The sequence below is a fragment of the Cucurbita maxima genome, unplaced genomic scaffold (assembly GCF_002738345.1).
Source record: "Cucurbita maxima cultivar Rimu unplaced genomic scaffold, Cmax_1.0 Cma_Scf00007, whole genome shotgun sequence".
Taxonomy (NCBI): domain Eukaryota; kingdom Viridiplantae; phylum Streptophyta; class Magnoliopsida; order Cucurbitales; family Cucurbitaceae; genus Cucurbita; species Cucurbita maxima.
In genome coordinates, this window is record NW_019272023.1 from 3,715,911 (window position 1) to 3,737,471 (window position 21,561).

A 21,561-nucleotide genomic window follows, 5' to 3' on the forward strand; every position below is an offset into this window, starting at 1 on the left:
AAAAAAAAAAAAAAAAAAAAAAAAAAAAAAAAAAAAAAAAAAAAAAAAATCAATAAAAATGTAATAATATCGTTTTTTTTTTTTTTTTATGACATTTAAAATAACAAAGCCATTTGGTTCAACTACACTCAAAGTGATTTTATCAATTATAAATACGTATTTGATTTCTTACTCCATATTTTGATGATTTTAGTTACTGGCTTTAAAGTTGTTTTTAAGATAATCCATAAAGAAAAATAATAAAAATTAAAAATTAAACTAAATTAAATTAATCCAAGGCTTTTAAACTACTTTTATTTATTATGTATCTTTAAAATCACTTTCTTTTTTTCTTTTTTCTTTTTTTTTTTATCTAAAAACTGCTCCATATACTACACAAAACACACTTTAAATAATTAAAACTTTCAGCAGTACTGGAAGGAATAAATTTTATTTTAATTTTTTTTTAAAGTTCTTCCGAGCATACTACAATTACTTAGTCCCGTTAAGTTTAAGTTTCAAAGTACTACACTTATACACTTATACAGTTAATTTCCATTTGGTTTTTAGGTTTTAAAATTTTATAGTTAACTAATACAGTTAATTTCCATTTAGTTTTTAGGTTTTAAAACTTTCTAGTTAACTAATTTTAAATAATTATGACAGATTTTTTAATTAATTTTAGTAAGTGATATAATTAGCAAAAACTAAATTAATTAGCTAATCAAACTACAGCTATTTTAATTATTTAAAATGAATTAACAGAAAAATTAACACGAATGATCCAAAATGAGCATTAATAAAAACTCAAGTTGAAAATAAACTCGTTAGTAAAAAAACAAAAAGAATGAAATTCTCTCAATAGCAAATATTTTTACAATTGTTTTCACTAGTTCTATAGTTTAAAAAAAATTAATGAAATTCATGGACTGAACGAACTTCTAAAAAAGAGGCATCCCTTGAAAACAAATGAAAGGAAAAATTCGTAAAGAAAAAAAAAAATACAGTTAAAACATTATTCACTAGTTCTCGTCTAAAAATAAATTTTTTATCTCAACTTCCCAAATTAAAGAGGAAACAAAAAAAGTCATTCAAGTTAATACTATCCGCTAATTTAAGGAATAATCATGAGTTTATAATAATCCAGGAATCTATCCCCAAAGCAAATCCACGAGGGCTTGGGTCAAAATAGACAATATCATATCATTGTGGAGAGTGTGCCTTTTGGAGAAGCCCAAAGCAAAACCACGAATACTTATACTCAAAGTGGACAATACCATACAATTGTAGAGAGTCGTATTCATCTAACAAATACAATCTAATCCCTCAATCAGCCATGAAACCGGCTGATAACCATATGGGCATTTTCTGACTCAAAAGAACCAATTCAAGCAAAGGGGGAAATCAAATTCAGATAACTATCGTTCTTAACTACACAAATGAGAATCAAGACATTGTGTATTTAACTGAAAGGAGTCTACAAAACTTAATGCAAGTGAAATAACTTACTTGATGCAACAATGTCACATTACATTATTAAGGATGATAGTCTGAATGATGTGCATACAAAAATATACTAGACTAAAAATGACATCCCGACTTGAAGGAAACCAATATATCAAGCAGGAATATTATTGATACCTGAGATATTATCGAGTCGATAGGGGCACCTACCTTCGCGTAGAGCTCAACCCAAGAACATAGTAACTATCAGATAAAGAAAATCAAAGAATGTAATACTTATTGATATGCGACATTTGGGACATATAATTCCCATCAAATACCAAATAATTTGGACTCATAAATTATTTCACAGGAAGCACCGTGATAGAGTCGAAATCTAGTCCATCATGCATCAGCTTGACTGAAAAGGCTTTTTCGGATCTGCCAATGAGAAATGCAGCTGTAAGTACTCTAATTGTGAACAACATTGTGACAAAAGCGGTGCAACAAAATATCCATTGACGAAAGATGACCTGATAAAGGAACTACCGCTTGGTAAAGTAGTGATAAAAGAAAGACATTGCAAACAGACCCACATAATGTATTTGTGTATTTTTTTTTTTTTTTTTTTATCAGAAATATAAAATCCTCGAATAAAGAATTTGTATCTTTCTAAAGGTTAAGAAAAGGTGAGGAAGGAGCATAAAAATGCACCTTCGAAAGCCAATATAAAGTAAAGGAATCGTGTTGTAGCTTATATTCGTACAATAAAAAGTTAAACGTGCGATCTCTTTATTGTCAAGCTAGGCTTAGTTAACCAAAAGTTATACTATGCATCCTGAGCAATATTTAAGTGGGCCAATCTGTAAATTAATAAGGTACTGAGGAACATACAGATGCAGTCGTGACAATGCAGTTGATCAAAACCTAAAATCTTGTCTTACGTTTTCTCTTTATCTTTTGAATATGTGCTGTTATAGTTTATAGATTCTTCCAAATTGTAGAGAAGTGCAACAATTTTTTTCTTAATTTGTATTAGATATTTAATACTCAGTGAGAGCAGTGAGCATTTATATGAACCAAGAAAACAACACAGTAAATTATGACTTGTCCTCGAGCAAAATAAAAAATCTTCTAAATGTAGATCTTTTTTCCTCTCTAAAAATGAGTTATGACAATGAGCTTTTCAGATACCCACTAGCATTTGGTGATGTAATTAGTGCCCAATAATGGGCAGTAGGGTATAGTTGAAAAAAGAAGTACCTCTGGAAGTTTTTTACGGAACACAACATCCAACCTTGCATCAAGGGTGTTCTCACAGACAATCTTCCCATCTCGAGATGCCAATACTACACCTCCAGAGCTGAACAATCAAAACTACATATTAGAATTGTTTATACATATAGTTGTGTAGAGAACCAAAAGGCAACAACCTTATGATACAAAGCTTTTATACAACTTACAAAGGGAAAATTGTAAATTATATTTCGGTTTAATTTCATACATTGTAACCTTGTATTTTTAAATTCATATTAAACACTCCCGTAGTTCAAATTCATGATGATTGTGAATTCTTAACAGAATCAGTAAACCTGGGCTTATGTCATTTCGTACTATCTCTAACAAAACTAACGATAAACTTCATTAGAATGGTTTAATACAGAAATTTGGGAATGAAACAATGGGCTATTTAAAATTATTGTCTAAATACAAAGGTACAATCTGCAAATTGTAATAAACTGCAGGAGTAATTAGTTATCCTAAAAAAAAAAAAAAGAAAGAAATGGGCGCCTGTCCCCAGGGCAGGAGTAATTAGTTACCACCTTGACAAATAAGGTGCCCGTCAGGCAAAATATGCAAAAGTTATCTAGCAATCTCTAAATACATAAATTTGCCAACGCTGAAATAAATTATAACCGTGATATAGAAAGACGCCAATCACAGACAAAGTTTTCAGAAGCATGAACTTTGTATATGAAATCCTAAAAAATTAGAAGGAAAGCTTACCAAAAAAGACCGTGATGATGGTGATGGCTTGGACCAGGTGGAAGATGGACATGATCAACAATAATTTCTGGCTCGTGAACTTTTACTTTCTCTGCATACTCCACGGCTGCTGAACGCAGCACAGACTCCACCAAATGGACATCACTTTCACGGCATCGCAATAAAACAGCTGGCTCTTTCAGTCGAAGCAAGCTCTATAAAATAAGAAACAAACTTAAGGTAGTGCATAACACAACTAGCATATTTATCCCATGGCAACCATACTAGCAAAAATCTTAACGGGAAGATCAACCTCCATAATGCATTCTAAGCAGCAACCATCAACAAAGAGATGGAGAAAAGAAAACTCAATCATCACTTATCAGGATGATGTGTGTTTCGGTATGATGTCTAACAGACAAGAATTTTAACCAGTGGGAGTTATGGGAAACAGAGATTTGTTTTGGATAATTTAAAGTTCCTTATTATCAAACACAAATCTTCTGGGTAGAATTCTCTTTTGTGAACTTATAACCTCATAAATAATAAACATTTAGTAGCTCCCACGATGAACTCTGAAGTGTAATAAACAGACAACTAAAAGTACCAGCCAACAATCACATATGCAGCAAATTTTGAGGCTTTCAGTTTAACTAAATCAAAGAATCAGTAAATACTTTAATGTGGATGATATTAGGAATTTACAAACCTGAACAATGAGATCCTTCAAAAGATTTTTGTAGACATGTTCATTTTGGCTTACATTCAGAAGTTCTTTTGATGCTGCCTCTTTCATAGAATTTACTACGTCATCCTGAGCTTGCAGAACTTTGATACGAGAAGCATTGAGCTGCATGGAGTACTCGCTGGAATAAAGCATTAATTACACGAAGATGTTATTCGGCTATTACAACCTTTTCAGATTATAACAAATGCAGAAAGAAACAAAGAAAAAGATCTTCCCAGCAATTGAAAATTCGCCTTAACAAACCAAGCCACGAAGAAGCATAAATAATGAAACTGTAATTAACGAATTATGGGGGAAAATTTCAGATAATTACATCTTCTTCCGAATTTCAACTTGCTTCTCCTTCTTCTCGTACTCTTGCCTCATCTTCTTCTTCTCTGCCTCAACCAGCTGCAGCTTTTCAATATTGAATTCCTACAAGAGAAAGAAAAAATTTCCATTCCTTCCGTTCAATAGTCAATGTAGAAAAACAAATGTACAGCACATAAGAAACCTAGAATTTGCAAGGCATACGTAACTGAACATAGAGCAACGCCGATAACTATATCTTTTCGGCAACGATTAGAATTCAAGAAAAATATAAAGTAAAATCGGGCCATCTAGAAGCGGAAACGAGTAAAAATTGAAGAAAATAGTGAAAAATACGCAGACGTACTTCTTCAGCGGAGACGGAGATCTCGTTGGCCTTTTCCTCCGCTTCCTGGCGAATGAACCTCACCATCTGCTGGATCTGCTTGGAAACATCTGCGTCATTCATTTTGCCGAATTTTTTAATCTAACCGGAGAAGATCCAATCGGTGCGATCCAGGCCCTACGAATTCCAAGTTGCTCTCGATCGTTAGCGAGATACCTGGATAGAAAACGCAACCGTTGGCCACTGTGAGAAGATAGCAGTAGAGAGTATAACGTGAAAGCGAGAGCGTGAGAGACGAGAGCAGATAGTACGTACCGAGAGAGATCGATAACCAAAAAATGAAGAGAGATGGATGAAGGATGGGAGCAGAAACAGAGAGTGAAAGAGATTTGTTAGATTCTGAATAAGAGGGCCCCGCTGAACGTTGGCAACGTGAGAGAGATTGGAACATGATCTTAAAGGAAACAGAATATGAACACGGCTGAATAGTTAAAAATAAAATGTTAACTATTTATTTTTAAATATATAATTAAAATTTGTAACACAACTCCAATATATTTTCAAAAAATTGCTTTCATAGTTAAAATTAATCATTCATGTATATATATCTATATATATATATATATATATGTGTATGTATATATCTATATATATATGTATATATATGTCTGTATATATATAACTATGTCTTTAACTCATTGTCTTAACTTGAGTTATATATATACATACACACATACATATAGATATACATATATATATATATATAAACAAACAAGTTATATAAACATATTTGAATGAGTTAAAGAAAAAAAAAAAAAAGGAATTATATTAAAATTAATTTTATATTTTATAATTAATACATTTAAAAGATTTAAACCTATAAAAAAAATATAATGTTTGGCACAAAAGTGAAAACTAATGTCTTATTAGACTTTTTTTTTTTTTTTAATTTTAAGATTTATTAAATAAAAATTTTAAATTTTAAAAATATTACATTACCAATATTTATTGCCCATATTAATATTTTTAAGGTTAATGAAAATGTTTATATAAAAATGTTTTAAAAAAAATTAAAAAATAAAATGGGTATAAATGTCTAACAAATTTATATATTTTTTTTTTTTTTTGAAACTCAAAAATCTATTAAACATAATATTAAAATTTGTTTTCTTAATGGATGACACATATCTAACGGTTGAAACATGTTTTAGTTGACTAAAATAAAAGAGGGTGATAGACAAAATAAAAAATAATAAAAAAATGTTGAGGTTGGTCGAGGTCGAGGTCAAATGGATTGGTTCCTTTTTGTTAGGTTCAACCATTTTTTTCAACGGCTTTAACTAACTTAACAACGGTTAAATTGGGAGGAATCATTAAAACTTCCATGTATACCATAGAAATGGTGAAGAACTAATTTGAATCGCTCATTTAGATATATCCATTTTTAACCTGTTTGTGGGTTCGTGTGTTTTTCCATGCTAGATTTTAATAAACGTGAGAGAGTAATCCCTTCATTTTTCCGACATCATTTCCTTCGACTCCTCTCGATGGGTTGCGGAATCTCAAAGTTCGAACCTAAGGAGGTAGTCGAAGCAATTGCCAATTGTCCCCACAATCCTCCTCGTTCCCACAAGTCTTCCACCACCAATTGCTTCACCAGTGAACCCAAGCCATCGGTTCAAGAAGGTTCTTCGTCTGAGAAGCAGTCTCGAAAAGGCGATGGCTCTTCTTGGGACCGAGAGGTAGCCGGGGAGAAGATGGTGAAGATGAGTGTGAATGTGAAGCGAGAAAAAGTAGAAGAGGACGATCGACAAATGGAAACAAGGACTCAAATCAATTTTGAAGATCCTAACGATGATCAAAATTATCGTAAGATTTTTCGTGGAGGATCGCCGAGTTTTAGGGAGTATTGCATTGGATCTAAATCGAGATCAAGGAGTATAGGAAGTGAAGGTAATGTACTCGACCAATCAATTTCAAACTTTGGTAACGAAATTGGTCGTTGTGCTTGCAATAACCATTGATTTTATTATGCAACAGATAACTACGAAGGAGATCATGGTATGTGGCCAAACGAACGAACACTGAATTTAGAAAAGGAGAAGGTACTTTCCCATTTTCAATCTCTATTTTATGTCGTAAAGATCTATTAAAACGATGAATAAAAATTGAAAGTTGAGACCCGTACAATCCTGCATCACTCCAAATCACCACCGTATTTATTTAAAATTCTAATGGATTTCTACTCCGAATCGAATAGAAGGAAGAGAAAAAAGAACGAAGAGGAAAAGGTGCGAAGAAGACATTACTTCGTGGAAAATCAGGTGAAGGGAGAACTTTATTGAGTACTTCACGTGGTCGTCACCAACAACAAAACGACAAATTTTCTTCTTTAGATGACGACACTTCTAATAAGCAGCTATGTGCAAGAGCGTCTTGATTTCCTTCACACACATATAAAACATTTAATTTATTTGTTCATTCAATTTCATTTCATATACCATTTTATTTTTTTTCTACCAAATGCAAACATCCGTGTAAATCATTAATAAATTGCAATTATTTTTTAAAAAATACTGTGTTCTTATGTTATTGATATGAACCAATCCATCAATAATGAAAGATGAAAGAGGAGTTTATTGAGTACTTCACGTGGTCGTAACCAACAACAAAACGACCAATTTTCTTTTACGTGGAAAAGCGTATTGATGTAATTCTATGTAATTTAGGTGGCATGTTTAGAATCATTTAAGCTTGACATGATCAATCCTATAACTTTTATGAATTGAATTGATTCCTGAATTCATTCCGTGACACGTGTTAGATGAACATGATTCTCTACAATAGTATGATATTGTCTACTTTAAATTTAAACTCTAACGACTTTAATTTGATTCCCAAATTTGCATTTCCTTCCCTACCATCCTTAGAGTGCTTGTCGTGCTTGTCATGGCGACGACAACCTCCCCACTAACTGATCTCCAATTCAATATCCACTTTCCAAAAGTTGAAGCAATGGCATTGAATTCGAGCTGCTTCTTGTCCCTGCCGTCTTCTGTTCGTCGTAATCACAGAGTTCCACTTCGTATTTGTTTACCACTTTTGCATTCTTCTGCTATTCAGCGCTGCAGATCTTTACCAACGAATTGCGTTGTTTCAGACGGAACTGCATTCTGTGAGTTCAAGTTTTGTGTCCATTTTTCCTCTGGAGTAACTCTGTAATCTGTTTATGTTTCATTTTTTTGTAACGCCCTAATTTTCTCTACCTAATTAAGTACGTTACCTTATACTCGCCTAATCAACCGGACAAGAGTTCACGTAAGATAGTCTTAATAACGACAATGCATTCATTAATATAAACCATTCATACCTAAAGAAAATAATAACGACAACCTACCCTAGAAATAATCAACAGAGAACTAGAAACAATAGCAAAACTATGAACCCAAAAGAATTCAATAAGGCGTCTACGACACTACAAACTCTCCTCAAGATTTCCATGGCCCTTCGCATCATCCACCGTCAGACGTACATAGGAGCCTTGCCCTTACCTGAAAATATGAGTAGCACGTGGCTCGAGTATTATATAAAATACCCAAGTAAGTCGCCCCACTGTTGGGGTTAAGCATATAATCATACATCCTGATACAAGCAGTTGCACACAGTACACCTACATGTCACATACAATACACCTTCGCACACAATACACATACATGTCGCACACAATAACCATACATGTCGCCCGTGTTAAAAGAAAGAAGCTGAGAGAGGGGTCTGTCTTCCATTCCTTCCCATGGCCTTAGGCGTTTGCTTTGTCCGGGCGGGGGTGGATGCAAGGTATTTTACCACACATGGCTCACGTGTGTGACTGTGGGCCCACCAGGCGAGCTCGCAAGCGAACTCCCTGGGCTTGGCTTGGTCGAGTATGTATGACATACGGTACCGGACGCCACGGACAAAGGAGGGCCTGCATGATATTATGGTGAACACAATATCGAACATACGCGTCCATACCATCAGTAGCATAACGGGGGAGTGCACCAGGTACATAACCATAGCGTGCATGGAGTTCTTAAGGTTTACCTCCATGGCATTATACATACAAAGTTCCATCCCTCGCCGCATTACATAGCATAACTAGGTCAACATTGAGCAAGCATATCATAGCATAGCGTGCATGGTTTTCGGGCATCTTAGGTAGGTTGTGCTTTGTTATATCTTCTCAGAAGTTATTTAGTCAAAACGGGCAGTTTAGTAGCACCTTTTCTGTGATGTGGACATTGGTATAAGAGTGTGAAACCTTCCCTTAGTAGACGCGTTTTAAAGCCTTGAGGGGAAGCTCGAAAGTGAAAGTCCAAAGAGGACAATATCTACTAGCAGTGGATCTAGGTTGTTACATTTTTTTTAACTCCGTTTTCTAGATTTTTGTACGTGAGGACACGTACTGAATGTCCATGGGCAATGTTCGGTAATACTATTGAAAATTGTTGAAGGAGTCTCACGTTGGCTAATTAAGAGAATGATTATGGATTTATAAGTAAGAAATACATCTCCATTGGTACTAAAGTTTTTTGAGGAAGCCATAAGTAAAACTATGAGAGTTTTTGCTCAAAGTAGATAATATCATACTATTGTGTAGCGTTGTGATTTCTAACAAAATCTTTCATATAATCAGCCACAAGTACCTGACATGCCATGTCATGCCATTTTGTTCCAAACTGAAGAGTTAAGACAACTATCTTCTATGGGTCGACTAGTTATGTGTGCTGGAAATGGTGTCTAAGTAATTGCTAACGAATATTGTCATTTTTGGATTTTTCCTTTCAAACTTCCGATTTCCACCCTGTCCAATCGATGTGAGATCTCACAATTCAACCCCCTCCGAAATCCAACATTTTTACTGGTACACCACTAGCTTTGATACAATTTGTAACAGCTCAAACTCATCACTAGTAGTTTAGGTTTTTCCTTTTCGGGCATTTTTTAAGGTTTGAGACGAGTCCTAGATATTCTATCGAGGTTTCGAATCTCACCTTTCTCGTTGGATTTTGATGTGCAATGGGAGGAAGGAGAGGCATTTGCATCAAAAGACACACAAAAGAACTGTGCCTAGTATGACAACTGGGTGACATTGTTTTACCACTTTGTCAGTAAAATATTTATTTATTTTTAACTAAAAAAGGTTAAAAGTTATATATTTATTCAACTTTATAAAAAAAAAAAAATTCAAATAACATTTTGGTTTCTCAACCCTTTCAACAATATTTAATATTACATTTATTCCATTTTTATCAAATTAATTTTAGTATGTGTATTAATGGGTTAATATAAACATATTTCAAGTTCTATAAATACAAGAATAATATTTAAATTTAATAATTTCCAAAACACAATAGAAATATATTTCTAAAATGTATAGAAGAAAAAAAAAATATTAAAAGTTTAAAAATAAATTAAATTTTTTTTATTGAAATTATGACTATTGTATTGAGACCAAAATAATATTAAACTCGAGGTGCGGACATGTACTTAAACATATACAAAAGGATGGAAAAGACACAATTGGCCTTTTAACTAATTTATAAAAAGGATAAAAGAAAAAAGAAAAGGCTTAAACAATTACAAAAGAAAAGGCTTTTTTTAAAAGTTTTAGTTCGTTTGTTTATTTCCCCTCTTTCACTTTATGGTCAGAAAATAATTAAAATATTCCTTTTTTTTCTTTTAATTAATACGTTGAATTATCCCTAAACCTTGAGATATATATTATTGAATTCTAAAAAAAAGTATAAAATTTTTTTACTTGGAATTTTTAATTTTGTGTTCGGGTATTTTTTAAATTGTTGAATTACAAATTTAGCCATTAAATTTTGAAGTTTATGTCTATTTGATAATTGCACTTCTAAGAGTGTTCCAGTAATTTTGAGTCTAATTTTTTTTTGATAAATTCTAAATTTTTAATATTTTATATAAGATGATTTTATTAAATACTATTTAAAAAAAAAAACATTAAAAAAATTAATTTTATAATTTGGTCTAATTTATATAATTATTCTATTATATACACTATGAAATAATTACAATTCTACGTTACCATCTTCCATATAATTCGAAATGAAAGGGTTTTAGATGCATCCATTAGTCATAATATATTCAAACGTGAAACCAATTTATTTATTAATTAAATTATTTTATATAAGATAATTAATATACAAATAATAATTTAAAAAATAAAAAAGAAAAAAAAGAAAAAGACATCAATGAGAATGTGTCAATCTTTTGGGCTATTTGTTCATTTATTATTATGACCATCCACCTAAATGCTCGCCTTCTTTTTGTTCAAATTAATTATATTTACAATAAGATTAAAAATAATTTTTTTATTAAAAAAAATAATATTTATATTAAAAACAGCACAAATTACAATTTTACTTTAAAAGTTTGTGTAAATATTAATATTTTAATTTTATGTTTAATAAATTCTTGATTATTATTTTATTTTTACTTAATAGGAGATTTAAAAAAATCCTATTACCTTATTTGTTTATATTATTTGGACATAAAAATTACTATGTTATTATTTTTAAAAAACATTTAATATTTCAAAATTGGTAATATTATCTTTCAATTTTAAAATATAAAAATGGTAATAAATTTAGAAGAAAATTATGCATGATAAATTAAAATAAAAATTGAAATTGTCATAGTTATGATACTCTCTCGGTTTTTATTTAAAATTCTAATGGATTTAAATTTTTAAAAAAATAAAATGAAAATTTACAATATATATATATATATATATATATATATATATATATATATATATATATATTTTGTGATTTAATCTATTATTATCTATGAAATGAGTGAAGGTTGAAAGGGTAAAAAAGTAAAAAGGACGATGTGAAATAGAGTTTATTTTTACCCACCCCACTAATACAAATAAATGGTCCCATTCCTCAAAGTTAACCCAAATCAATTATAAGACTTTGAAAATCTCCAAAAGACACTCAAAATGGATTTTATTTTTATATAAAAAATAGAAAAATTCACAATTTATAATTTATCATACACGTAATTAATTATTAATTAGGAAAGTTAGTATAAAAATTTAAATTAAATAACTTTTATTTAAAATAATGAAGTCAACTAAGTTGTTATAGCATTTATTAAAAAATTTATTTTTTAATAAAAATAAAATTTTAATAAGTAGATAATTTGCCATTTTGAAAATTAAAAAAAATATATTTATTTATAATATATATATATATTTATTTATTTCATATATTTTAGCCTAATTCATAATACACAAGGTGAAAATGAACAAATTTTAGGTCGACTTATGGAACATAAGCTCGTTTAGTCGAGCGACCTAAATATAAAGACTATTAGTGGAGAATTCACCGATTACTAGACACAGACGACTAGAAACATGACACATAAGTTTCAAAAATTTGCTCCCTTATAAATAATGGAAGTCATTCATTTAAAAAGGTACGTTATATTACTTTAGCTCGTCTCAATATTGCATCGAATTTAATATTAATTGAAGCCCGAATTGATCACTATCTCTTGAGTTTAACAAACTACCTCATTTGAAACTACATATCAATGGTTATTATTTAATTAATATTGATAAAAATTAAAAAAGATTTGAACATTTATACGAAAATATAGGAAAATTAAAAAAAAAAAAAAAGTATTTTAATTTAAAATAAAAGTAGAGAGGGGAGAGATAGAAGAAATGGGATTTGTAAGAATATTAGAGATTAAGAAATGGCGGTGGCCAAGTTGGGATGGGGCGATGATGGTGATGAGATGACGATGGCGTGTTTTGGGATTATAAACATGGGAGAGAGAACAAAATTGAACTCATTTTCTCCTTCGCCTAATACCCATTATCACTTCTTCCTTCTTCTCCTCTTCCATCACCATTTCCAGTTAAACACCCCCTTTTCACTTTCCTTCATTTTCTCTCCCATTTCTTGCTCTTTCTTCTGTTTAATCGGTGAATAATCGGGATTCTCGATCTGGAGGTGTTGATTTTTTGTTCGGAGATGATTTTTCTCCTGGATTCTTTCACCCGACAGCTAATTGGTGCGTCTTTTACTCGATGTGTTTGTTTCGATTTTCTCTTACTGAAACGTTTAAGTTTTTGTTTCTGTTCATGATTTTGGGTGATCGAGCTTCTGATAACTGTGTTTTTAGTTTTTGTTTGGTCATTTATGTGTGCTGCTGAGGAGCTGTGGTTTTAGACTTTTGAGTTTAGATGGAAATTTCCTTCGTGGTTCCTTTTTTCTGGCTGTGTTTCTTCTTAATCACTGAAGGATGGAATAACTTTAAAAAGAGGAACAGAGAAATAATGCTATTGCGTTGAATGGGTTATGGATATCGTACAAGTAACTGCTCCTTTTTCGAATCATCTTCCTGTTAGACGTTTTGGTTGTTCGATTCTGCTATTTGAGTTGGTGTTTATTTATGAAATGGACAATCTCGTGTAGATCTTTACTCAAGAAATGCTTTGTTTTGGTGTAATGGAGGGGTTGTGAATTTGTTTCTTTTTGCTGTATCGTCCATGGTTCTTGCATTGTGTTCATATATGGTGGATTCTGCATTTTGTCCCACATTCTTCCAGTAGATCATATCTTTATCGAAGATCGTCGACGATCATCTTATCAGTTATAACCATTAATTACACAGAAAAAAAGTTGTGCTGCTATAGAGATGCAAGGTTAAAGTGAATGTGTTAGATTTTGACAAAGGGACTAATCATTGTTCATATCATTTTCAGGGGTGCTTACTCGTTCAGTTGGCAATGACGAATTGTATGTCTTTGGATGTCTATTTGAATGGAGGTCGGAAGAACTTTGCTCATTATGAACTTTGGATATCCCACATCTGCTTGATTTTGTTTGTGACAAACTCCATGAGCATGGATGAGGGTATGGCTAGATCATGGATACATTTGGAAGATACATAGCATTGGCTTATATTTAGATCTCGGAATTGTAATTGTTTGGTTGTTCTTCTTTCATCAGGATACAAATAAGCATCAGTAGTTAAGAATTTAAAACCATAGTGCTTTAAGGTAGATGATCGTCCATTAGAAACCTTGGTAGAGTAAGCCTCCCTCAACACGCACTCGGAAGGAAAGAAAATTTATATATGTAATTGAAAAAAAGAGAAGGAACCTGAGTGAAATCCTATTTGAAATATACGAGTTAGTTTCTGGAAAGATCGACCATGGGGTTGCCACAAGTCCCCATCAGTGCGAAAACTGAGGAGGTACCAGCAGGCTCATTGAGCATGTTTCTGCAGAGCCCTCCATGTTTTAACGATGTGAGTTCCTGCAATTTGACTGGAAGCTTTAATGGAGGCTCGAGCAGGTGTGATGAGAGTACACCGTACTCTTCCTCCGGGGATTCCGAGAGAAACTTCTACATGGAGCTTCCAAATTTTCGTGGGAACTTAGCTATGGTTGGTGGGGGATTTGAAAATGCTTCCAATTATCATGGACCGAAAATTGGGTCTATGGATGATGGTTGCTGGCTTAACTCTAAATGTGGACGAGAGAGCCATAAGCCTGTTGCTAGGATAGTGGGATTCGTGTCGGGGGAAACTAGTTCTAGAAAGGATGAAAAGGTAGCCGAGATTAGGATCAACGAACATGAATCCAGTGGTTCAGCAGTCAGAAAGCGGCTGTTATCTCCACTGAGCAGCATGCTTTTTCCAGACCAGTTTAAGGGTGACCCGTTGGACATTGATAGCAGAAAAACCGATTCCTCGATATCTGAAAACTCAAGAACTTCTGCTGCTGTCCATGATTTCAAGAAAGCTCATGTTGGAAGCAAAAATGATTTTACCTTGCAAACCCGATCTCTAGCAGGCTTATTAGAACAGAAAAAATTGCTGTATGACAGTGGTGTCGTGAAATCAGTGGTTTTAAGTGTAGAAAATAAGCACTCTCTTGCTCGGGACGACATTTTATCTTGTCCAGGTCATGATGAACTCAGTAAGTTGAGTTGCATAAGAACCCACGACGATTCTGGAAGTCTATCTCCTGAGATGGTGTCTATGGGACCTCTTTCTCTGTCACCTCTTGGTCCAAAGATTTCAGAGAGAATGAAAAATGCAGGAAGATGCAGAAACATCAAGAAAGAGAATGTCGGTTATCATTCACTTCTTGGCGATATCAAAAAATCTTATGAAGAGGAAATGAAATCGTTTGAAGATGTTCTTTTGGCGAAAGAGTTTCGACCATCCTCCTTGGAAAGTTCCAAGAGTGCTCGTTGGATTATGTCTCAGGATTCGGTCCCTACTTCCCGGAGCATGCGCTTTGTTAGGAGTTTGAGTGGACTTTCTGTAAGGAGATCGTTGGTTGGTTCATTCGAGGAGTCATTATTATCCGGTCGATTCTTATCTGGCAAACTGTGTCAGGTTAGTATTCTGCTGCATAATTCCAGTTCTGAATTGATGTATAAGATTTTGTTCTTGACTTGATTACTTGTTACTTATGCATTATATACACAGCAAATTGATGGTTTTCTAGCTGTTCTAAGCATTACTGGAGGGAACTTCTCACCACATTCCCAGAAGCTGCCATTTTCAGTAGCAAGTGTGGATGGAGATCGCTACTTACTATATTATGCATCCATTGATCTTGCTAAAAGTTCCTTACTAAACAAGTACAGAGATAAGAAATCCAAACAGGTTCAGAGCAACGATGAGTTGCAAACGGTGAAGAGCCGTCTTCGGGTTCCTATGAAAGGGCGTGTTCAACTGGTAAGTTGGTTAGTCCTTTTCTGTCGAGATACGAATCGAATTGTATGTTTCCTTAGTGCTTGATTGATGTAATATCTAAATTGTAATGCAAAGTTGTGCACGTTATGCATTTGATACGTAACTTGGCTGCAATTGAACGAGCATATGCGAGTAAAGAACGATCTGTATGATTTAGTTTCTTTTTCACAGGTTCTCAGCAATCCCGAGAAGACTCCATTGCACACGTTTCTCTGCAATTACGATTTGAGCGACATGCCTGCTGGCACTAAGGTGGTGAACATTAATCTCGATGCTGCTTTTTGTTTTCATTTATCATCACCTCTCTGTAGTGTTCGATATCGAACTGATGTTTTTTGACGTTTTTTCTTTTTGTACAACTGTCTAATTTTGTTCGTGTTTTCTGTGTTCTGAAAACTAGACCTTCTTGCGCCAGAAGGGTACTCTAGCTTCCTCCAATTCAGCTTCTATGCAGTCGAAAGAAGGGAAGGTCGACCACGACAATAAAATGGCGGATAATTCGACATTACCCTCCCAAAGAGGTGATACCGAAGTGGCTAGCAAGAACATTACAGAAACCAATGGAATTATTACTGGACACGAAGGGGACAGTGCGAAAAATGGAAACAGACGAAGAGAAGGCTCTGATAATACTGGACACGAAGGGGACAGTGCGAAAAATGGAAACAGACGAAGAGAAGGCTCTGATAATGGGGACGGGTCAGAGCGGTTTTTCGATAACCAAAAGACAGATGCTACTTCTCTAGGTGTTGAGAATCAGTACCAGAGGGGGCCTGATCAGAAGGATGGCTGCTGGGTTGATAATTGCTGTGAAAATGACAAGAAACTGAAGGTCAATGAGAATCCTGCTGGCGCTCTCCGCTACGCTCTTCACCTCCGTTTCCTTTGTCCGTTACCAAAAAAATCTTCTAGATCATCTCGGAAATCCAAATCCGAGCCAGTCTCCGACCAAAACAAGCCTAACCTGGATACAGATGGTGAAAGAAAATTCTATCTATACAACGACATGCGGGTCGTCTTCCCTCAACGCCATTCAGATTCCGATGAGGGCAAGGTAATGGTTAACCAGTAGCCTCCTCCATTTATCTACGTCGTTTTGCATCTCGACACACACACACACACACGTACAGATTCAGCTTGAAGCTGCATACATATGCTGATATCTTGGCTGAGCTGCTGTTACTTATCTGTCTGTTTGTTCATTCTTTTTGCTCTAATTTGTGATGACAGTTAAAGGTGGAGTACCATTTTCCAGATGATCCCAGATACTTCAGCATCAGCTGACATGTTCTTCTCCCAAGCTCCAGCCAAGGCAAGGTTTGTTCTTTTCTAACATACCCCTTAGTGTACATATTTACTGTGTTTTAGTCATTTCCATTTCAAAGATGGCTTAACCCACTTCCCATTACCCTCTGTATATTATCTCCTCCATGTTGAACAAAGTTCTTACCTCTCCCTTGCTCTGCCATTGTTCCAACCAGACAACTTCAACTGGAAAAGAAAATTAATGAAAATCTCTGAAGTTATGAATGTAAATTTATTAATGATCAAATGTGTATGATGGTAAAAATACATATCGATGAAGATAGTGTTCTTTATTTATTAGTGTGCAACTCCAACAAGAAAAACGAAGTAGAGGATTCTATTGATGTGATCAAGTTAAGATTAAAGTACGAGTATATCTTTGGGTTCGCTCTCGAGCACGAAAGAAACAGGCTTTTGATTTCATTTGTTGAAAAGCTCCAAAATAGGAGAGAAAGCTTAAGTCTTGAACCCACGCACGCCTATTGGTGTTCTCACGAATATTGGTTTGATATTGTCTTGAACCCACCTACATGAGCCCACCGGTGCTCTCGAGAAAGTTTAAGTCGGTCTGATACTAAAGATAGAAACAATGATATTATCCATTTTGAGTGTAAGTCTTCGTTACTTCGCTTTTGGTCTATCTAAAAGGTTTCATACTGACCGAGAAAATGTCTTTTACTCATATATTCATGATCGTCTTTTTAATTAATCAACGTGGGACTCTAGTAATCATTGAAATGTTTTCGGGTGTTTTTATAATGATTTTCGATTATATTAGCCTATTATTTAAAATAAAGGAAATGCACTAAAAAAATTCAAAAATCATTTAAACCTACGGTGCTGTATGTCGAAACTCTCAAAATAGAACATGTGGTTCCAATTAACCATGGTTGGGTTCTATTTCTTGGGACAATTTGGGCCGAAAATACTTTCAAACAAAGCGGCCCATTTAGGCCGAATCCAACTTATGGAGACGGGCCGAGCCCAATGTGTACAATCAGAAGGCCCACCATTAATTTTTTGGAACAATTTAAAGTTAAAAAATAAAAATAGTAATAATAATATAGAGAGATTACGTATTGAATTGAGTTGAAATTTGGTTATAATTTACTGGTCAAGTCGACATGACGTTTCACTATAAATTCCTTGATCGCTTACGACAAACAAACAGAAACTGGGATTTGGCATTTGCAGTAACAGAAAGATCATTTGATTTATTTATTTATTTATTTATTTATTTATTTTAAAGAATAAAATTTAAAATGCAAAGCAAAAGCGCTTTTAACCAACCAATTACAGTGCCGTCGCACAGCGCAGTGACCGCAACTGGAAACTGCTGCGCTGTACATTCCACAAAACGACAGCTGTACAGTGATTTTCCACTTTAACCCCTAATTCCATTTTTTATTTTTATATTTTAAATTGCCATCCTAATCTTCAGATTTTATCCAATTTTTTTACTAATTAAACCATAAATTTTAACTAATTAAATTTGTATTTTTGAAGAATTCAATGGATAAAATTGTAATTTAACATTTGAAAATTCAAATTTTTTAGAGAAACAATTGAAATTTATTAGAGATTCCAAACGAATAAATAAAACTGAGAAATTTTGTTAATATTTATTATTATTATTATTATTATTATTATTATTATTATTATTGGTGTGTAGATGTCGGACATAGCTCTGTCTGCACTGGATTGGATAGTGCTACCACTTCCTGTCCTTTTATCCAAATCCTCAACAAACTATTCTTTCTTATTTCCCTTTTTGCCCTTCTATCTTTAAACTTTTACCCATCTTCTTGTTTTCAATTTATAATTTAATCTATTTACTCCATTATTTATTTATATATATCCCAATCATAAACTTTTTTTTACAAATAATAATTTCATTTCCAATTTCTACACCATATTATTTGACCATTTTAATATTCTTAAAATAATAATATAATTTAAAAGTTTTTATTATACATTTTATCAACATTACTTGTAAGAGTGTGAAAACTGTTGAAAATTGTTACGAGGGAGTGACTCATTTAGTAATTTAGAGAATTATCACGTGTTTATAAGTAAGGAAGAGTTTATACTCAAAGTGGATAATATCATATTATTGTAGAGAGTCATGATTCATAACAGAAATCTCTTCTTAGTAGACATGTTTTAAAATTGTGAGACTGACAGTGATACATAACGGATAAAAGTGGTACCATTACAAGTAGTATTAAAGCCAGACACCGGATGATGTGCTAGCAAGGACGTTGACCTCCAAGAGGGGTGACTTACAAATGGTATCAAAGTCGGGCACGAGACGGTGTGGTGTTCCAACGAGGACTTTTATCTCCAAGGGGGTGGATTGTAAGATATTATTACAAATGATATCATAGTCAGACACGAGACGGTGTGGTGTCACAACAAGGACTTTGATCTCCAAGAAGGTGGATTGTGAGATATTACAAATAGTATCAGAGTCAGACACGAGACGGTGTGGTGTCCCAACAAGGACTTTGATGTCAAAAGGGGCATTAAGGGTTTGGACTGTTACAAATGGTATCGTAGCCAGGCACTAGATGATGTGGTATGCTAACAGTGATACGTAATGGGTCAAAGCAGACCAGATGCATTTTGGGTTAACCTATACCACATCTTGGCTTGACAGATATACTGGGTAATATGGTATTTCTCGATTCTCTCTCCCGATCGAGATATGCTCTCTTTTGCTCCAACAATTGGAGACATGTATGAGGGCAATATTGTCCAACCTAGATTAACAAATCATTGGTAATATCATTCCTCTAATCAGTTTTGCTCTCTTATATATATGTATGTGTATATATCCCCAGTTTATCCATCTTTGTGGTTAGCTCATTTTCTCTGGTTTTTGAAAGCTCTCATCAATGGCGGACCCAGCCATTTACGACTTCCTCACCCAAACAACAACCGCTTCAAATTCTGCACCCAAAGCTTCGAGAAAGTTCCAGTCTCAATACTCTTCCTCTCGCATTTTTCCATGCCTTTACTGCCCTCGCAAATTTTACACTTCTCAAGCCCTAGGCGGCCACCAAAACGCTCACAAGAGAGAAAGAGCCGCCTCTCGTAAGGCTTTCGCCTCTGAAATTCTTCATCTCGGTTCGCTTCCGCCGCAGCCGACGACGACGACGATGACTCACCACCATCTTCCGCAGCCTTACACGGTTGCTCCAGCTCCTACTCCGACTCCGGCTCCGGCTGATTTTCTCGGCCAGCATTGGTTTAATCAGAATCACTACAGTGCTAACACCACCACCACAACCACCGCCTCGGCCTCGGCCTCGCCGGATGCTCTCTCTCCGAACGTCGATACCGCCGTTGAACATGTAACCATCGATCTCACTCTTCGCTTATAAATCTCCGGTACTCTCGTACGATTCTCCGGCGGCTGTTTGTTTTTGTTTTGGTGGTTCTGGAATTCCACGGCGGCGGACCGGAGTCCGTTTCCTTTTTTTGGTTTAGTGGGAGAGATGTGAATATTAAAGACACGTGGTGGTTTTTGTTTAGTGGTTGAAGTTGAGAAACTGTTCGGACAATTAGAAGATCTCTCTATGGAATCGAATGCTATATTTTCACTTTTACAACCTTTTTTTTTTATTTCCTTATATTTTTTAATGGTTTTCTCATTTTCTTTTAAATATATTTATGTATTTATTTCATATTTCCATGTTTCTATTCTATGATCTTTATCCATTGAAGTGAGTGATTTTATTTGTTTTTTGTTCCTTTTTATTTGGTTCAAACGAGCCTTCGTATTGGTAGGTCTTTCTAAAAACTGACATAATGACGTTTGTTGTAAACACAAAAGTCGTACGAATCAAGGTCTAACTAGGTCTAACTCTAGCTTAATTGGTTAAAACGTAAAGTCCTCAAAGATTTTATATCATAATATTCAAAATAATGTAATATTTTCATCCCAAAATGGGAATAGTTCATTTACACTTGGACCGTTAATTTACGATTCCAGGACCAAACGCTTACATTCTCATTAGTTTTTGTTTGTAAAGAGTTAACCGAGTTCGTTACATAATTAAATGAAAAGATATTTAGTTGATATGAGTTCTAAGGTTAATACGAGCATATCTTAAGAGTTAAGATATTTGTTCATCCTTTTGAGATCCGTCATCATTCAATGAGTTTTCAATATTTAGAAGAAATCTTCATATTTTAGGTCAAAAAACGATTTTATAGTCTTTCATAGATTTTAATTTATAACTATTTAATTTATATACTTTAAAATTTGTAACTATACTTATCCTAATTTTTTTTTTTTTATCAAAATTAAGTGTTGCTTCTTTAATTATATAATAATTTAATTTTTATAGTTTAAAAACATATTTTTGTTCATAATTAAATTATTATTTATAATAATTTTACGATTGAGAAGTGCAAATCAATTTAAATATCAGAAGAAACCAAAAGAGGGAAAAGGGCTGCGGGCCTTATAATTGTGTTTCTTTCTGGGCAGGATAGATCTCAAGTAGGTTGGAGAGAAAACGAACTAGAAGAGTGTGAAACCTCTCCCTAGTAGACACGTTTTAAAATTATAAGATCAACGGCGATACATAACAGGTCAAAGCAGACAATATCTATTAGCGATGAGTTTGAGTTGTTAAAAATGGTATCACAACCGAACAAC

The 21,561-nt window shown here is 33.8% G+C and overlaps 4 protein-coding genes across 6 annotated transcripts; 3 read left to right on the forward strand and 1 right to left on the reverse strand.

Moving 5' to 3' along the window:
- Positions 1–1,419: 1,419 nt before the first annotated feature.
- On the reverse strand, positions 1,420–5,237 carry LOC111482103 (V-type proton ATPase subunit E-like). Its single transcript, XM_023127763.1, has 7 exons — positions 5,106–5,237; positions 4,812–5,006; positions 4,470–4,570; positions 4,118–4,274; positions 3,430–3,623; positions 2,686–2,785; positions 1,420–1,863 (listed from the first exon to the last, which is right to left on the reverse strand). Exons 2-7 carry the CDS (start codon positions 4,911–4,913, stop codon positions 1,828–1,830), a joined length of 690 nt encoding a protein of 229 aa, XP_022983531.1. The 5' UTR covers positions 4,914–5,006; positions 5,106–5,237; the 3' UTR covers positions 1,420–1,827.
- A 1,058-nt stretch (positions 5,238–6,295) lies between these two features.
- Positions 6,296–7,305, forward strand: LOC111482081. 2 transcript variants are annotated; one of them, XM_023127722.1, is made up of 3 exons: positions 6,296–6,743; positions 6,831–6,895; positions 7,051–7,305. In XM_023127722.1, the coding sequence occupies exons 1-3, from the start codon at positions 6,338–6,340 to the stop codon at positions 7,228–7,230; spliced, it is 651 nt and encodes a 216-aa protein (XP_022983490.1). In that variant the 5' UTR covers positions 6,296–6,337; the 3' UTR covers positions 7,231–7,305. The 2 variants fall into 2 exon arrangements, with proteins under 2 accessions (XP_022983490.1, XP_022983491.1); XM_023127723.1 differs by having other exon boundaries at positions 7,054–7,305.
- Positions 7,306–12,565: 5,260 nt separating this feature from the next.
- Positions 12,566–17,131, forward strand: LOC111481552. Of its 2 annotated transcripts, XM_023127031.1 has the most exons (7): positions 12,566–12,884; positions 13,579–15,224; positions 15,318–15,569; positions 15,759–15,839; positions 15,988–16,207; positions 16,268–16,641; positions 16,818–17,131. In XM_023127031.1, exons 2-7 carry the CDS (start codon positions 14,031–14,033, stop codon positions 16,869–16,871), a joined length of 2,175 nt encoding a protein of 724 aa, XP_022982799.1. In that variant the 5' UTR covers positions 12,566–12,884; positions 13,579–14,030; the 3' UTR covers positions 16,872–17,131. The 2 variants fall into 2 exon arrangements, with proteins under 2 accessions (XP_022982799.1, XP_022982798.1); XM_023127030.1 differs by having other exon boundaries at positions 15,988–16,641.
- Positions 17,132–19,789: 2,658 nt separating this feature from the next.
- Positions 19,790–20,278, forward strand: LOC111481997 (protein LATE FLOWERING-like). The gene has a single exon (XM_023127622.1). It carries the CDS (start codon positions 19,790–19,792, stop codon positions 20,276–20,278), a length of 489 nt encoding a protein of 162 aa, XP_022983390.1.
- Positions 20,279–21,561: the final 1,283 nt, after the last annotated feature.

Excerpts from the sequence above, each read along its gene's own strand:
- LOC111482103 (XM_023127763.1), bottom strand. The coding sequence starts at position 4,913 with ATGAATGACGCAGATGTTTCCAAGCAGATCCAGCAGATGGTGAGGTTC. Across the intron at positions 4,571-4,811 it reads TCTCCGTCTCCGCTGAAGAA|GAATTCAATATTGAAAAGCT; the intron begins GTACGTCTGCGT and ends TTTCTCTTGTAG. Across the intron at positions 1,864-2,685 it reads TCCGTAAAAAACTTCCAGAG|ATCCGAAAAAGCCTTTTCAG; the intron begins GTACTTCTTTTT and ends TCTCATTGGCAG.
- LOC111482081 (XM_023127722.1), top strand. The coding sequence starts at position 6,338 with ATGGGTTGCGGAATCTCAAAGTTCGAACCTAAGGAGGTAGTCGAAGCA. Across the intron at positions 6,744-6,830 it reads AAGGAGTATAGGAAGTGAAG|ATAACTACGAAGGAGATCAT; the intron begins GTAATGTACTCG and ends ATTATGCAACAG. Across the intron at positions 6,896-7,050 it reads TGAATTTAGAAAAGGAGAAG|AAGGAAGAGAAAAAAGAACG; the intron begins GTACTTTCCCAT and ends CGAATCGAATAG.
- LOC111481552 (XM_023127030.1), top strand. The coding sequence starts at position 14,031 with ATGGGGTTGCCACAAGTCCCCATCAGTGCGAAAACTGAGGAGGTACCA. Across the intron at positions 15,225-15,317 it reads TATCTGGCAAACTGTGTCAG|CAAATTGATGGTTTTCTAGC; the intron begins GTTAGTATTCTG and ends TTATATACACAG. Across the intron at positions 15,840-15,987 it reads ACATGCCTGCTGGCACTAAG|ACCTTCTTGCGCCAGAAGGG; the intron begins GTGGTGAACATT and ends TCTGAAAACTAG.
- LOC111481997 (XM_023127622.1), top strand. The coding sequence starts at position 19,790 with ATGGCGGACCCAGCCATTTACGACTTCCTCACCCAAACAACAACCGCT.